Raw genomic sequence first — 18,288 nt, forward strand, 5'->3', positions numbered from 1 at the left:
ATCTTCATGGCAAAGTGATTTTTGATCCATAACTGTATCTGTACACTCATGGCTGTAACTCTACAGAATTATCTCATCCAAGAGCAGAAAAGTAAGACACAAGAAACACCTGGCTCAGGAATCAGAATGACGTGAAAATTGGTCCTTCACAAATGTCACAGAAACATCTCAGAATTAGAAACTTTCTCTAAAATCATAGGTTAATATCTCTCTGTTTCAACTGGTTGGTTGATTTCTTAGAGAAAGCTAAGCTTGATGACATATTAAAATTGTTGGGGGAGGCAACGTGGCATGTGTTTTTTCTGTGTCCTAGGAAGAGCTGGAGGCGGTATTGATGTTCTCCATTTGCTGGCGAATAGATAAGAATGAGAGAAAAATTAATAACAGTCCTAAATAAGTGTTCAGGTTTCTTATATTTATCTGATTAAGTAAGGGAATTGCCCTTCAAAAATGTGGACAACAATTGTAATGAATTACATGTTTTCCCCCTCTACTTCTGTTACTCAGAATCTTAATCACCTTCATATTATTCCTAATTATTAAATGCTCATATGAAAAATTTGGTTTTTTGCATCTGATAGTCCTATTTAAAGGTACTTGGCTTTAAGAAAACATTTTTCAGTAATAATTTATAGAATAGAGTGTTGATAGTTACAGGTCATACAAAGAATACAGTGAAAGAGGATAGGTCATATGACAGGCAAATATCATAATTCCCAAAAATAAAATACAAAATACAAATATCAAAGCCTTTGATTATACTAGACTTGCCTAAAACAGCTGTATAAATTTTGGCAACTTATATGTGTTTGATGTCAAAAGTAAAGCATCTGTATAAATGCATTAAAATAAAGTACTGGTGTTATGATACTGATGTTATTTTATCTCAGAGAATCCCTGTCTTACCTAATTAGTACATAAAATTCAGAGAAACTTGGGGATGAAAGATGTTTGTGTGGTAATAAAGGTTTCTGAAAACATTTCAGTGCTTTTTCTGAATTATGTGGGGAACTGCAGAAAAATAAGGAATGATCTTATTTATCAGAGAGGCTGAATGCCACCTTCCAAAACTAGATGCTCTACCTATCCCTGTATTGGTTGGCTGAATGAATCACTTAAATGATACAGGAAACTGAGACTAAGTTGCCAAAAGTGCTGATTCCACAAACAGCAAGTTAATTCAGTATTTTAACTGTGAATTCTCAGCCCTTGGAAAAATTAGGTAAAAGATTTCCTACATTTGAGACACAAAACTAATAATTTATGTTTTCTTTATAGTTGTACGGGGGTTTTGTGCCTCAATTTTTTGTCTTTAAAATGAAAATAGCACTATTATAACACTATAAACTAATGGTGTGGTTGTGAAGCTAAGTCATTTGCTTCTGTGAATCAAGAAGCAAACTTTTCAGAAAATCTGAGAAAACCGGTATTTCTAAATGTTTTTAAGTGTAGAGTTTGGATTGTATAGTGAATTAAGTCTGTGAATTAAGGAAAATTTAAAAAAAATATTGCAAGTAAAATACTGTATTAAAATTATCAATCTTTTATCCTTTTTGATTAGAAAATTGCGGGAAAATAATTCAAATGCAAACATTCATTGTACAGAGCCATTGTTTCTTTTACCCTGAGCTGTCAGTGCGGTCTGACATTTTCATCGACATCGTGGTTCTTTGCCATGTGTCATTCTGTGGAAAAAAATTAACTGGTTGCAAGCAAATGGTCATAGTGTCAGGATTTGGACATTACATGCCTAGATGTTTAATAACGAGTAACTGGAAGAAAAGGAAATATAGTCTGGATCTTTTTAGTCTAAGACAAAGCTGTAGTCCAAATGAATCACACTTTTTTACACAGCATAAAATAGTGCAGTACAAATTGAAATGGTACCTCAAGCTTTGAAAGCAGTGTAGTGTTTTCTCTGGCAACCTCACTCAGTGCTTTTCTGCTGGTTCACAAGCTAGTTTTACTATTTTTCCACAAAACTGCCAAGCACCACATGCACACACTGTCTGTAACTTGGGGCATCTGGGTTCAGTTCATTTTTCTGGAATGCAAAAGAAACTGTGACACCTAAAACCCAGCCTGCTAGCCTTGTGCCATCATTCGTAGTAGTAGATTTAGTTGACAATGCTCCTTGCAAAGTTGCATGAGAAAAGTATGACCTGTTTATTCATTATTATTCTGTTAGAGTACTACATTAAAAGATGCGTAAATACAGATTTAGAAGATCGAGCAAGGAACAAAGAGCTGCTGTCTCTCAGCTGAGTGTCTTAGCCATGAGGGTGTAACATAATACTTTCTCCACGTTTCTTTTCCCTGTACCTTGAACAAAGTATTCCTGGCTGCAGGGTGTCTGGCGTGCATAGGAGGGTGATGAGTAGCCCTAGTTATGACACTCTGACCCTTGGTGGTTAGGGGATTTCTGTAGGACACATGATGGATGAATAGCAATCTGCTAGCTAAATATATACCTACAGAGGGAGCTAAACTAAAGTTATTTGCTCTTTGGTAAGTAGGTTACTATGTTAAAGAGACGCACTCTCTCCTCTCTTTTCTTTAAGTCATGGTGTCTGCGATGTTCTGTGCATAATTCCTTGCTGTACATTGCCAGTCAGCGCAAACCCTATCAGACCTGTCGATACAGGCATAATTCAGCTGTCTGTGTTGTTGCTTGAATTACAAAAGGATTTTAACAGAAATTTTGGTACCTATTTTCCTAGAAGGCATACCCCCATGTACTTGCAGATACTTCAGTAACTTTTAGGATCATCAAGGAGTCAGGCTATAGGCAGAATTTTTCAGCTCTTATCTTTGGTGCTAAGTGTATGTGACTTTGTGCTCCTTCTTCTGTAGTTACTGTCCACTTCCATTTGTCTGTGTTATACTGTTCCCTCATCTCAGACCTCTCAGCACCTGCTACCTAAAACCAGCATAGTTTTTTCTGAGCTTTAAAATTTAATTAAAAACTCCTGAAAACATGAGTTTTTAATGCAGACTATGAGGCAGGTTTTGCTCTAAATGGCATTACTGACTTCACATGCTATCAAGTGTGTACCGACCACATTAAGACTTTGAGGGTAGATATGCAGACAGAACTTTTTGCCAGTGTGGTAATGGTAATAAAATCAATCCATCTGTCAGATACTGTAAGAAAAAAAGGGAAATTAGTTAACAATTTGGAGGAAAGGGTTACTTTTTGCTTGATTTTTATAACTAAATGAAAAGACTTCCACTTTATTTTCACAGTTTACCAAAAATATTCCAAACTGAATGTTTTCTCCAGTAGATTACAGCTGGATCCAAACAAAATCATGCTATATGTACAACAGCCTATCATACCTGTTTCTTTTCAGAATCCTAACTGTGATCAGAGATGTAAGCTATTGCAGAGTGAACTGGGAAATATAATTTTTAATTAAGTATACCTAGAACTGAATATTTTTTCAGCCCCTTTTTATAATGAAACTGATTGCACAGAAGCTGGAACAGTCTCCCAGGAGAGGAAATATTTTAGATTTCATAAATCAAAGCTAATGGCTTACACTCCACTCTGTCCATTCCTGTTCTCCCAGGACCTTAATTTAGGATGTATTCCACTGTGATTCATTGCAGCTACATATATGTATTGCAGCCTGTCATTTGAGACATTCCCTTTTATTTAGAAGGCATTAGCTACACTACTAGCTTAGAGTCTAATTTAAAGATATTGCTGTAAAGGTTGCAAAAAAATCTCAAGCTCTGCTATTACTGTTCAAGCTCAAATATTTCATGTTCACAACAGTAGTCAGCTTAAATATTTTTTGCAAATTTGTCTAGTCCCCTTGAGGTACAAGCAACCTAACCCTCTTGAAATGCAAATAGTATGTTTCTTTTCAAGTGTCCATTAAAATAAATCTAGACTTTCATATTGGAACATTCCATTTTGTAAAAGTTATGTCAAGCTTTTGTCAGGATTCACTTCTTTTAAAATAGATTTGTCATTTCAGTGCAAGTACTTATTCTATTTCTCATTTTCAACCATGGAAGAAGTTCTTATAATCAGTAAAAACATCAAAATCTACCTCTAGAGTACAGGGTCGTGGTCAAGGGACCAATACAGCTCAAAGACATAATCAGTCCACCTGCTTTAATAATGTTTTTCACATTTTCATCCAGAGTAGTAGTTTGTAAAGTGTTAATTTACCTGCCACTCTTGCATAGTGTAACAGTGCACTTCTTAAAGGTACCTTGTGAAGGACTCTTTTTATCTCAGGTTCTCTTCTGTCTACTGGATATGCTACAGTATTTTGGAGATGAGTGGAATATGAATGTCAGAATTACATCATATAAAATCCCCCTTGATTGTCATTAGGAATGATCCACAGAAAAAGTGGTTCATCTGAGCCTTTTTTTTCATGTGTACAATAGCAATAGCAGTCAAAAAGGAGACAGGATTTGTAGTTTCTGCTTTTACTGTCAGTGCAATTCACTATATACATTGCAATACACAAGAACTTGCTTGCTTCAAAGTGATTTTCTTCGCTGAGTTCAGTAACATAAAAAGGCGGGATTGCTTTATTCTTATGTCCATTACAATGTTCCTTTTATCTTCTAGGCAGTGGCTTAAATCTGAAGACATTCAAAGAATATCGCTTCTTTTCTATAATAAGACTCTGGAAAAAGAAGTAAGTTGTTTTCACTGCAAATTCACCGTTGATTCCTTCTTTGCATCGTTCTAAAAGCATGTCCCTTGCTTTTGTAACACAGAGCCATGGCCACAGCACCTCTCCTGCAGAGAGAAGTGCTCAAATCTTACAGTAATATTTTAGCTCATTTACAGAAGAAACTTTATGAATGTGATGTCTGCTTTCTTGTTTGTAGGGCTCTGCAGTTCACTTGAATTCCTTGACATTTTCATGGCCTCACAGAAGTGGGAGGAGGTTTAATAGTCCAAATTTGATGTAACTGGAGCAAAAAATTCCTGAGTTCCATCATCTACATACTCAAAACACGTTTATCAGACTCCACTGTTTTTATTTTTTTTTCCTTTGCCAAGTCTCAAAGATTCCACCTGTAGTAAGAATAGTCTTATAATGATATGTTACTCATAGTTTTCTCCATATGCAGTTGATGCTCACAGTCATTCTGGGGAAACAATACTATAAATGTTTTTTTTTAAGAAAAATGCCTAGCTGTCTTGGATGCAACACACTAAATGTTCTTCTAACTAGTATGTGTGATAAAACATGTTTGAAAATGTATGTACAGATGGAGTAAATGATACTGTTTCTGGTCTTTCGAGTAATGATCAGAATGAAAGAATCCCCTCTTTAACATGACTGTCATGACCACTTGCCTAGAAAATCAGGCCTTTTCTTTGTGTTACGGTCTTGTAGAGCCTGAGTATATTTCTACATACTGACACAGCTTCAGCAGGGAGACTGGGGACTTGCCTTTTTCTGCTTTTTCGTAAGCATAGGACAGCTGATAACTGAACAGTTAGGCTGCCTTTCAGGGAAGTAAGAGATAGGTTTGACAACAGCTGACTGTATAAATGAGTGAACCTGATGAGAATGGGGTAGAGGAAGTATTGCCATACTGTGTTCACACTGTACAGCATCCTCTGGATCCCACATGGTGGTCAAATGCATATTTAATTATGTTTGTAGATATATTTCACTTGAAAGCATCTGAAATAATTTTCAGACTCCTTCACAGCTCAGCAGAATAATGTTCTTATGGCCAGCTGCCAAAGGCATGTGTTGGATGCCCTTGGCAATGCATTAAGGCGAAAAAAGTTTCAAGGATTGTTGAGCCTGTTTAGAAGATGGCGTAAGAGAGAAGATGCTAGACCTGGCATGGTCTCATCTGTACTGTTCAAAGGGTACACTGAGTGGATCAAAGGTGTGCCTGGGAGCACATTCAGATTTTAATGTGGGTGGTACTTAACCGATAAATTCTGAAAGAGAACTTGAGAGAAAACATCATACATGCATTTTGGACAATCAAGGAATCAGGACTTGGGAGAAAACCAGGGAGCTAAGTTATTTGGCTGTGTAGATACTCGATGTAGGAGTCTAATCTCTTTTAGACTGTAGAATATTTTGCAATGGCAAAGAACTAATTGTTCTTTTTGGATCCGGCTTTTTAATATCTTTCTTCACGGCCTTTTAATGACTCACTGGTCCAGTCTTGACTAATGAACTCAGTAAGAAGCCTGCTTTTAATTTAAACAGGAGCTTTTCAGGCCCTGTAGGACATGAAAGTACAGCAAGGTAATAAAGCAAAATATTTATTTAACCTAAGGAGTGAGTTGCCTGACTTCATTGGGAAATATCTAGAGAAGTGTGAAACACTTAAATGAATTTACAAATGGGTTGGAATTTGTGGGGATTTTAACAGCAGCTCAAGGTTCAAAATTGTTGGACAAGACCATTAAGAAACAACAGACATGTTCAACAGGTGGAAGAACAAAACTTGCTGCAAACATATCCATCAAGCACAGTCATATTTGTGCCTTCAAATTCAGTTAAGTATGTGATAAGAATTGCTTTTAATTTGTCATATAATTCGAAAATGAAAAAAAAGCTGTTGGGCTGCTAAACTCAATTTCTACATGCTCATGCGAAGTTTGCTGCACGAGTTTCAAGGGCAGAACTTGGCAGTAAGCACAAAGACACAGCTGTGTGCTTGCAGTTAGAAAGCACAGCTCATGCATTTTCCATTTTACGATGTTTGCATTTTGAAGAATTTTTGAAAATAATCTTTGGTACATTTCCTTTTAATAATGAAATCTTAAACTCTTAGCCTTTGAAAAATCTTTGACAGATAAGTCATTTAATAGGTTTATTTAATTTACTATTTTAATATAATAAATTTAATAAATAAATTTAATAGGCACAACACTTAGGTAATTTCCCTTTGAATATTTAGTTGGTTTCAATCTAGACATACCTATCTGAAATAGCAGAACAACTCTGATTGATAAATATTCCATTGCTTAATTCTTATGTCTCTAGACAGGCTAACTAGAGATTCTTACATAGGTCGGTTTTTAATGACAAAGCAGATCAAACTGACTCTCTCCAAAGAATATCAAGTGTTTAGTAGTATTAGCAGACATATGAGGCCTTTTAACAGACATAAAATATTTCAATTGAGGTAATAATATAGCTCCAGTAAATAACAGTATGATTGCTAGCTATGCTGTTGGAAATGGAACATTTATACAAATTGGTAGCGCAGTTTACACTTTCCTGCTCTGTGTGCTCTGAAGTTTCCTCTCTCAGTGACTATTAAGCGTAACTGGTTCAGCCCATTCAGTATTTATTAACAACTAAAAAAACAGTTTGGGGAGTTAATGACTAAGAAACTTGGAATCAGCTAAGAATGGTTGGCCATTCCTAAAAATATTTTTTTCAATGCTTTCGCTTTTTTTTTTTTTTTTCATTGAACTTTTTTTGATTAATTTGGGATAGTCCTATTCTGCAGATGAACAAGACAAAAACATTTGACATGGCTACTTAAGCTGTTCTTCAAGAAGTAAAAGGATTCAATACTATGCCTGAGAATCTCTAGCCCTTTGTAAGTGGATGTGGAAGTCATTGAACAACAGGAAATTTAATGTTGTTAAATACTGCCTATATATATCTCCATCTTTAAGCTGACATTTCAGTTGGGTGATATTTTATCTGCTTTGGAAATTGTGGTTTTAACATTTGCTTTTTTTTCTTCTAGTATCGAGCAACTACCCTGCCTGCATTTAAATATTATGTGACTTGTGCCTGTCTCATATTCTTCTGTATTTTTGTTGTGCAGATTCTGGTATTGCCAAAGTAAGTGATATTTAACATGTACTCATTCTTGTGTCTGTTTGCTCATTAATGTAAAAAATAAAAATACATAAGAAAAACATTTTGGAATTATCAGATTACAGAGGTTAGTTCATGGAAATAAAACTGAACAAAGAAAACTGAGGATTTCAGCCCGTTGTCAATGTTATGCTTGCTCCTAATTTTAAATGCTCTCAATAGCATGTTGCCAAGCGTTAGTATCAGTTTTTCATTCATTTTAGGTTTTTTCTCTTTGCATTTAAAAATGTGTGATGATGACAGGAGTGAAATTCATATGTGTAAAAAAAAAGTAATACAAGCTATAAATTTCTGCAACTAAAATTACCTGTGAAATATGTGTGACAATTGGACATTGAAGTGGGACAAAACGTATTGCAGAATTGGGACTGTGATTAAATAAATATATGTAACATATTACTGAGATAATACTACTGTATTCAGCAAGCATACAGAGCATTACTATTCATAAAATTTCTCTTTTTAAAATTAATCTTAAAATATATTCAAATGCTGGAATAATTATTTTAATCCAGATTCATGTATTATGAGCTAATTTATATTTTTGTATATAAATCAGCTATCTTTCTATCTGTGCATATTCTAGAAAAGCTGAGAAAGCTGGAAGAGAGTTCCAATAAAGAATATTTTATTAGACTTCTTAAAATGGAATTCTACTGTTGATTGTTTATATAGTGGCAAGTTCATATTTGTTTTATAGCAATTGTTTCCAAAGCCAACATTGTATATTCCATGTGATACAGTGTTTCTTCACTCATAGTCTTTTCTCCTGTGCAGCAACTTCAGGAGCAGTATTTATTACCTCAGTTGATTGATTGGTCTTGTGCTGTAGTACTTGCTCACATTTAAATTCAAAGCTTTTTGGCTTTCCATACTGCAGACATGTTTTATAAAATGTATATGTTTTTATGGGCTTCTCTTTAGGTGTTGCAGCATTTTCTTTTCAAATGGTTTCCCACTTAGCTTCTAACACAGAGAGCCAAGCTGCAAAGGGGCACTCTTCCAAGAAAGGGTTCGGCAGTATCCTCTACATGGTTAGGTCTGACTTTAGATATTACCATTGCAAAATATGGAATTAAGACTGATGATTAATTTTATTTGTCATTTTGCATAATGAGTATATTTTAAAAGGTCATACTCTATTTTGATTAGTACAGGAATTAATTCAGGGAAATGTGTGGTTTGGATATACCAAAACCCAAATTTGGATCTAACTAGTCCCTTCCAGCAGCATGATTTATGAATCTGTTTTTATGTTTTGGTTTCAGTCACACAAATTCATCTAGATTTATCACCTATCATACATAAGATGCTCATTTTGCTATGTCCTTGTTCTGTCTCTTAAACCAATGGTGTAGCTCATTAAAATATATCAGATACTTAAAATCAGTGAACTCTAGGGAGCTGTATTCAAGTAAGGAAAGTGTCCTCCAACTTGTAAAAGGATATGCTATATGCTGATACTATGTGATCTCTTTCTAACATTAAAGCAAAAAATACATATGATTCTTCATTTTCATCACAAAAAAATGCGAATTATCTTTTGGAACTCTTTTAGGGCTGCATATTAAATAGTAAAAGCAAGAATGTAAAATCAGGTATTGCCAACATGAATGGTATTCAGCTTCCAGGGGTCTGTGCATTAATTTAAGAGATGCAAAAATGGAAGACAGAAAGGCAAGGTATTGTATAGGCATCTGCATCTTTGTGGGGAAACTGAGAGTATTTCAAATTAAAAAAAACAGTTGAAAAATCACCAGTATATATAGTCATCACAAATGTAGCTTAAATTGAACATACTGCAGTGCGGCAAACATTATTTCCTTCCAGAAAAAAAAAAAAAAAAAAAAAAAAAAGGAATAAATAAATCATAGTTTAGTCTAAAATTCTGTCTAGCCTTTTTATTTTCTTGAAAAAATTCTATAGGATTTTTAAATGGCAATCTAATAAAGACGGGGAGATGAACTAAGTCTGTCCTTGGGTTTTATTGATCCACTATTCCATTAATCTGGTTTTGCAGCAGTGTAGTATCATTGATTTCTGTGAGGCATACCACCTGCTGCTTTAAAGTAGATTTGGAGATATTTGATGGTGAGTAAAATCCAGCAAGTTCCAAGAAATAAGTAATATCTCCAATATCACAAGACATCTATTTCAAGGCTGAAATAATTTATTAATGTTTTAATTTTCCCAGGGTCCATAAATTGGTGTGGTGTTTTCATAATAAACTGTACATAAAGTGGTAAATATAAATTTACTCAAGTAAACAATATCTTGGGGTGAAATGTATCATGAGGAACAGATCTTTATTGTGACATTAAAATGACAACAAATCTTGATCATTACATTTCCTTGGAACAGGCCTTCAGTGTCTCTTGAGCATTCTTGGTTTACCAAGTGACAGAACTGTCTCTAGTAATTCTAGACATTTCTAGACATATATAGACAAATGTAGACAACCCCTATGTTCTTTATTTAGGGAAACAGTCAACTAAGATGGACTTGGTAGTTGTAGAGGAATGAAGGCCGTGGGTTGATCAGCACTGATAACATGCAGCTGTGGCCTTGCTGCGAAGGCAGTGGGTTGATTGACATGGATGATGTGCAGCTGTAGCTCGTTCCTGCTAAGTGGTTAAATAGCCCTGAGGATTGGGGGGGGGGGGTAGTGTGGTGTGAGCTGATCTTATCTCTGGAGGAAGGAGAAGCAGCATGGGTGGTAGAATCTGACTGATGGTAAAAAACTTGTTGCAGCCTACTGGTTTGTTTGTGCTGCAGCAAGTAGTGTTGTTTTTTGAAATGCAAACTGGTAAATTGATGAAAGTACATTGCTATTGAACAGGACTTACTTCTTGTGCTATTTGACTTAATAAATTGTTTAGAACTACTTTTAAGATTTTTCCTAAGTCTTTGCTCTCTGAGGCTGCTATGTTCAAGAAACTGTGTCCTTTTGTCCCGAGTCATGCCATGCTAGCAGTTATCTTGTTCTACCCATGGAAAGTGCTTAGGAGGCCTTAATGTAGTATCAATCCAGTCAAGCATAGCTGGATTTCTTCATAGAAAAGGTGGTACTTACATGCCTGCTTTTAGGGAAAGTTTTTATGTAGCAGTATAAATGAAAGAAAACTGCCATTACAAGCCTCTTTTCTGCTGTATCTGACTTTTTTTAAAAAACACTCAATGGAAGTTATAATACTCAAATGATTTTTTTTTAGTGTCAAAATTGCCATACAGTTAGCCTCCATTGAATCTACCAATGAAGTAATCAGTTGAATTAAGAAAGAAATAGCTATTAGATACCAAAAAGGTCTGAATTCAGTTATTGCCTTGTATACTTGTAAAATCATAATGAAGCAATTAGAAATTACCATCTCAAAAGAGAATTTGCAATCAAATAGTTCAAAACATGGATGTTAATTACCTGGCAAGCTAATGAAATTCTCTACATCCCATTAAGGGACATTTGCCATAAGCCATGTGTTTTCCTAGAAGTTACAAAAGTGTCGAAGGAATAAGTTCTCTTCTCCATTTTTCAGTATCTTTATCTTCATAATAAGTTTTCATTTTTCAGTTCAGTTGTTACCAAGAAGACATAAGTATAAAAACAATTTTTTTCCTGATTTCATACCACCTGATAAAAATGAAATATTCAAAACAGATATTTGCTGATGAAACCAGAAAAATATGAGAAGGATAGCCAAGAACATAAATTATTTAGACTTGGAGCTATCTGAAGCCTGGGAAGTTCTCATATTGTTTCCTCAATTTTAAACTCTGTCCCTCTGTAACTTATTGCCAAGGGTTGTCCTGTCAGGGTTCCTGTTGGGGCACCATAGCAGAAAGCAAACCTTTCAGAAATGAGGTCATTCCTTGAGGTATAGGAAGAGGCCAGTGAAAAGTTAGCAGGCTCATGAGATCCCAGGTGTTCTTTTGACAAAATGGTTTTCCCAAATCTGTCAATGCAATGCATTTGATGACTTATGCAATGTGCTTGATGATTCTGCACAATAAAGGAAAGATTAGCTTGCTGTAAAGACCTGTTCTGCATTTGTAATGTTCCAGTGACAAAAAAATAAATGCATGTTATGGCTTTCCTATGGTCCTTGCCTCAAATGAGGCTTGTTTATGGTGGCACTTGACTTTTAGTATTTTGTTTCCCATTATAGCGTTTTCAGCTCGCTTCTTTCCTTCTAGGAGCAGCGTGAAACTCTTTCGGCTTACCCTAGCTGAAACAGAAGTCCTGCTGTTCCCAGAAAAGAAGGGGGTGTGGGGAGAAAACAAATCTTACAACTTTTTTTTTCTCTGGATTCTAAGATACTACTTTTCCTTTTCCTTATACTCTTTGTTCTGGTAATCAGAATCTGGTTCACCTTGCTATGTAAGTTTTCTTGTTGTGCCACCTCAATAACATCATTGGTCATGTAAAACAGCTACAGAGACCTTTTGTTGTTGCCTGTTGCCCACACGATTAACCACTTTTTGCATAACCTCTCCTAATGCTATGTTAATATTATTTCTCTTGTCTCTAGTTTCTCTCACAAACATCTTCATTTCTCCTTCTACAAGGAGACTCCAAACTTGACTCATAAGGCTATCCTTGTATTGAATAATTTCTTAGGGTTTGCAGGCTCCTTTTTTGTATGCTTCATATCAGAGAAAGAATGGCAATAGTCTGAAATGCAGAAATGGTTACTTGAATCTTACTGAAGGACAATATATGACTGGAAGTGTTTATACATACATTAAATAAAAAAAAAGGGGGGGGGGGGCTGGTAATTATATTCCTTTTCTGTCATCTGTTGCTTACTAGATTTTAAATTCCTAGGAGTAGACTCTATTTTTACATACTCTGATATACAGTTCACAGTCTCAGTCTCAAGGAGAAATTCTTGGAGAACATGTATTCATCATCAAGAATTATTTCAACTTAACTTGTAAAAGAAACATTATTTCAAGATTAATGTAAGTTGTGAATTGCCAGTATTTTGTTTTTCATCAGCTGTTCACATCAACCCAAAATCTGATGAATAATTGGCATATAAGAGGTTGTCTCAGTGATTGGCAGGAAAGCTCATAAATTACTCTCCAAAATTATTTTAATAGCAGCAATATAGCATCAAATTGGTTTGTGAAATTAATGCTTTTTTGTTCTTTCCTGAAAATAGCTTCCATAACACTATTGTTAAAACAGGTCAAAATGTTTTCTAATGTTTGTACGTAATCTCAGAAAACTGATCCATAGAATTCCACTCCTAAGTTTTTAGTGTTACAGTTTCTGAAATTTACATATTTGAATTCACATGGCATCTCTAAAGAACAGAGATGTATGTTTCGTTAATACTGTATTTTAATTCTGAATCGTGTTTATGGAGAAGCTAATTTAAAATATAACATTTACTATAGTTTGTGGAAAAAGCAAGGGATATAAAACTTCTTAAATGTCATGCCAATATTTCTAATCTATAAGGCTTGATAAAATGAGGGTTTTGCTGGTGCTCAAAGGAGTTGAGAGAGATTTTTAATTCTGTAAAAATGTCAAATCTGTGGTTACAACTGAAAGCAGACACTCAGGTGAGGGACTTCATGACGGCATCTAGTTCCCTTGCTTAAACAACTCAGTTATCCCACAGCTTCATATCTCCTCTTGGCATTCATTAAACATAATTAGGTCCTACTGCATCTTTCCCTAGGCAGCAGCGCTAAGTAGCTCTTGTATGGTGCCTGATGGAGCAATTACACTTTAGTGTGAGAGAGATCTCCACATTTGCAGAATGAATGCATGCATGCATTGTTACTGTATCCCTGTTTCTTTTTACTGAATGTCCAGTGATGCTATTTGGCTAGGTTTCCCTATTTATAACACAGAAGAAAAGGATGAGCTAGAACACTGTGTAAGGGTGATTTCAGGAAGAGTATAGATTACTCATTTTTTTTTCATTTAATCTGTTGTATTTTCTGTTCTTCATGGTGTTTACTTTTCCTTCCTATCCTGTCCTCTGATACTTCAGAATCTACTGGCCAGCCGGTCAGATTTGATACAAAATGAGTTTCCAAAGGTGTTGAATCCTTACCTATTCATTAATGAAATGTTAGTCACTATATTAAAGCTCTTGCTGGCTAAGAGACTGCAGCATCACCGATACTACAGGTTCTAGCTGCAAGACAGTGAAAACTGGACATTGCTGTCCCATGCTGTTGCTTTTCTACCTTTGGGGGGAGTGTACGCTACCAACAAGTTTATTTTGTATATCTATTGGACTCATAAAATATTATAAAATCAACAGCATAAAAATAAAGCAATGAGGATCTTTAATACAGGCTTTCTAAGGCAAAAACAAAATAAAACTTTGCTGCTGTTAATGCACTCCGTCACTTAAATTATTTGTGTAGAAATTATCTCCTCATGGTCATACATTTGTTAAGTCAGAGGTAAAGCCAATTCAAGCATTTTGGCAGTGGGAAAACGGCAGGAAAAAGGCTTGCCATTCTGGTAAGGATTGGAATTGTTTTCCATGGTGTTGGTGTTTGGAAGTTGCTACTTGAACATGGTAATTTTTCATGTAGTCAGTATTATACACAAAGAAAGATCATTCTACAAATGTGTAACAGATAAATTAATGCATGTTTTCCTTTTCTTGTAGAACATCTATTCTTGGAATTTCATTTGGGGCTGCATTTCTCTTGCTTTCCTTCATTTTGTTCATCTGCTTTGCTGGACAGCTTTTGGTAGGTATTGAAGGAAATGTAATCCGTTAGTTAATGGTTTCTTTCACATGTTCCGATTTTGCCAAGTCACTCTGCTTTTGCAGAGTACCAGTTAAATGAGAACAGCTTGCACACTCAGGCTTCTCAGGACATTGTTTTGTCCATGTTAACTTACTGTTAAATGTCCTCATTTATCTGAAAAACAGAAAATGCCAGTGCAGTGACTGTCTGTACCTACAGTGATACTCACTTTCCCCCATGAAGCTGGATCCTCTGAGAGATTTCCATTATTGCTTGATAATTGATTACTTGTTTGATTCTTTTCAAAAATTTTTACTATTGTGATTACAGGAGGTGACTCTTGAGTGCTTTAATTTAGGGGACTGTGTATTTGTTTAAGCGTTGTAAAAGACCATTTTCTGAGTTTAGAGAATATTTAATTATAATATATAAAATTAAATTGCTATAATAAAATTAAAATGTTATCATTGCGTGGTCCAGGTATTACTGCAATGCCTATTAATATGCCAGATATTATGCTGAATTTGGGAATTTAATATAATTCAAAATTTAGCAAACCTTTCAGCATTTCACAAGATAATTTACAAGTATTATTGTCCTCTCAGTTATTCTCAAATAGATTCAATGTATAACTCCATCTAAAACAAGGTATTTCAGGATTTGTAAGAAAGTAAATGCAATTTGAATTTGACATGTAATCTGGGTGAAACTTTTTGTATACTAGTCCTTCTCCTTTTGCTTCTCTATCTTTACACAAGCTCCCATGGAGAAAGCTGAGAGAAGGATTTTAATAAAAAAGCAAAACACGCACATGGGAAAGACAGTTACATCACTATGTGAAGTGATGTAACTTAGTAAGGAAAGGTGGTCTGGCAGTTAAAGCAAGAAACAGAGGAAGCAGGATTTTATAATTTTTCTCTCTTCCCTTATGAGGCTTGTAATTAACTGGGACATGTTTGTAAGAAAATGTAATTAATGTACATTTCAATTGTCTTTCCAATAAGGTAGGGAAGCTGCCACTGCTCAGTAATTTGAGATAGAATGCAACAGTATTTTTAATTTTTTAAAATCCTCAGACTGAGGTCCTAGAGGTAGGTATCGCTATTACTTAAGGCCGAAAATTAGTTCTCATGTAATGTCATACTTTATTGCTTTTTGTTATTGACATAAGAGTAAAATGATGGAGTCGGAGTACTGCTGCTAAATAAGCATATTTAAAACAAATAAACAAAAAATCCTTCAAGGAAAAGCCAGCCTTTTTACCTGTAGGAAAAAAGGTGCCAATGAAATGTTATCAAGAAGTGCTGAGACACAAAATTTCCTGGGGCTTTTATTTATAGTGTATCTTAGGAAGAATACAAACATATTTTACTGCATTTAAAAGGATGGCTAAGCAAATATCCCAAGTCAGAGTTGAGGAGTTATGCCACTTCAATAATATCTAACACCTATTTTCAATGCTGGTTTTCCTATGTTTTATATGTAGTGTAAATACTTCCCAGAATTGAGACCTATTATTGCGTTTCTGTTGACTTGCGAGATGTCATGTTCTAACCTAAAGAGCTTGAAGAGAAGCTATTTATGCCTGTCTTTATGCGTTCAGCTGCTCTAGTGCAGAAGCTATGCTGCTAAGCAAGAAGCTATGCTTACTTTCAGCAAGTAAGTTATGACCATAGTTGATGCAGCACTGCCTTTCCTTCACAAGCATGAACATAGTTCTGTAAGGTGATGGATGGCATCTAACAAAAGGCAGCTAACTAAAGAGACTGTAGGTTTATCTTTCCCCAGTCCTTTCCATAAGAGTTCTTCCTTCATGTCAAAATTTCGTTTTGTAGCTTTAACAACAGTGACACCCTGTTGCATTTCAGTAGCATAGCTACTGCAGTATCTGAACTGTAAATGCTTTCTAGGGAGAAGAAAAAAAGCCTGAAATTCTCAAGTGAATAAGTATCAATATCAGAGTTTTAACACTATAGTGTCAGCTAACAGAAATCAAGCTTTATCATCCTAATATCAATTCAACTTGGAGTCTTTTTTGCCAGCATGGATTTTTCCCACCTCTTTTTCTAAAGGGGTACGCTTTGGGTTCCCTTGCAGAATGCATATAGTAAATGTGCATGTGCTTGTGTGCACACACATAGAATTACAGACTCTTTTATAAAAATGCACAAAAAAGAAAAGAATTTTTCTGGCCTGACTGACCCTGTGACTGACAACAGCTCAACTGTGTTGAGTTAGCTTTGGGCTATGGGGAGGCCCCCCCTCAGCTGCTCACTCACGTGCTGTACCTCCTCAGGGCCATGGGGGAGGAAAGCAGGGTAAGAAGGCTTGTGGGTTGAGATCGCTTACAATTACTTTCACAGACAAAGCAGACTCAACTTGGGGAACATTAATTTATTGCCAATTAAAATAGATTTGGGTAGTAAGAAACAAAAACAAGCATTGAAGCCACACCATCCACTCTTCCGTCTCCCAAACTGAGCTTCACTCCTTCGCTTCAGACGCCTCCACCTCCCACCAGGCAGCACCGGTGGGGGGGTGGAGGGTGGTCAGTATGTGGACATTTCTCTCTGCTGCTCTTTCCCTTCACACTTCTGCCCTGCTCCACTGTGGGGTCTCCACAGGCTGCAGTTCCTTCAGGAGCATCCACCTGCTCCAGCTTGGGTCCACCACGGGCTGCAGTGTGGACTTTTGCTCTGGTGTGGGGCACCTCCTCCTCCAGCCTTGGTGTTCCCTCTGCTGTTTCTCACTCTTTTCATTCCCTCCTCTCTCTGCCCAACATTTCCTGCCCTTTCTCAGCCCGGCTTTCCCCGAGGCGCCCGCCCGTGGCTGCAGGGCTCAGCTGTGCCCTGCGCTGGGGCCGGTGGAGCTGGCTGGGACTGGCATGAGGCAGGCCCGCCACCACTGCAAGGCACTGCCACCAACCTGGGCACCTGCACCTGGTACTTAAACTTGCTGTTGTAATTAAATATTTACATGACTGTTAGGAGATTTATAGAGCGGAACCTGTAGTGTCAGCAAAGACAGCATATTCTAAGTTCAGGTTAGGACACCTGGCCATCACTACATTGTGTGCCTGTCTCAGTGCTTTGACTTCACCCTCTCAGTCTCCACCGACTATAAATGGCTGTCACCACCGCAGAGTGAGTCCTACAAACCCAACTTTGAACAAGTTTCTCTGTAATATTTTAATTTCATTGGTAAATGAAAAAACCCCACCCAGACTGTAATGCTAAAGTGACTGGCTCTTACGAAATTTAATTACAATATTGTAAGAAGAAATTTATGCGTGCTCTTTCACTGCGAGTTTATTGATTTACTGGGCAGCAGCACTGCAACACGGTCCAGTTCAATCTGTTCTGGAGTGATACCATCAGCCATTAAAAAGTGATACCAAAAGCCAATAAAAAGAATACGAATTTTTCCATCAAAAATTGCAGCAGAGCAGTAGCACAGATAATGAGGTTACAGATTCCCAGAGCCTGCCTTTGCAGTGTGTCATCCCCTGCCGGCCTCGGGCAGCCAGGCTGAGGGCAGGGAGGGCTGACAGTTCTCATAGAAACAGTTGTTTGCCCATAGGGATTAAACCTTCGTCAATCCTAGCTAAAATTGGCATATGTCCTGAAACTTGAAATGGATTTATATCTTTTGTATTCTATTTTTTTGTGCCTATGCATAACTATTTCTTTTTTACTTTCTTAGATGATCACAGTAT

At 36.3% G+C, this 18,288-nt stretch overlaps 1 protein-coding gene across 2 annotated transcripts in view; it reads left to right on the plus strand.

Moving 5' to 3' along the window:
- ADCY2 (adenylate cyclase 2) overlaps positions 1-18,288 on the plus strand; it is a 225,080-nt gene that overhangs the window by 161,382 nt on the left and 45,410 nt on the right. For both annotated transcript variants that reach the window (XM_037381364.1, XM_037381363.1), the window contains exons 13-15: positions 4,595-4,664; positions 7,717-7,814; positions 14,489-14,573. In XM_037381364.1, coding sequence (XP_037237261.1) covers positions 4,595-4,664; positions 7,717-7,814; positions 14,489-14,573 — 253 coding nt within the window. The remainder of the gene's footprint in view (positions 1-4,594; positions 4,665-7,716; positions 7,815-14,488; positions 14,574-18,288) is intronic.

This window comes from Falco rusticolus, chromosome 3, assembly GCF_015220075.1.
Source record: "Falco rusticolus isolate bFalRus1 chromosome 3, bFalRus1.pri, whole genome shotgun sequence".
Lineage (NCBI taxonomy): Eukaryota > Metazoa > Chordata > Aves > Falconiformes > Falconidae > Falco > Falco rusticolus.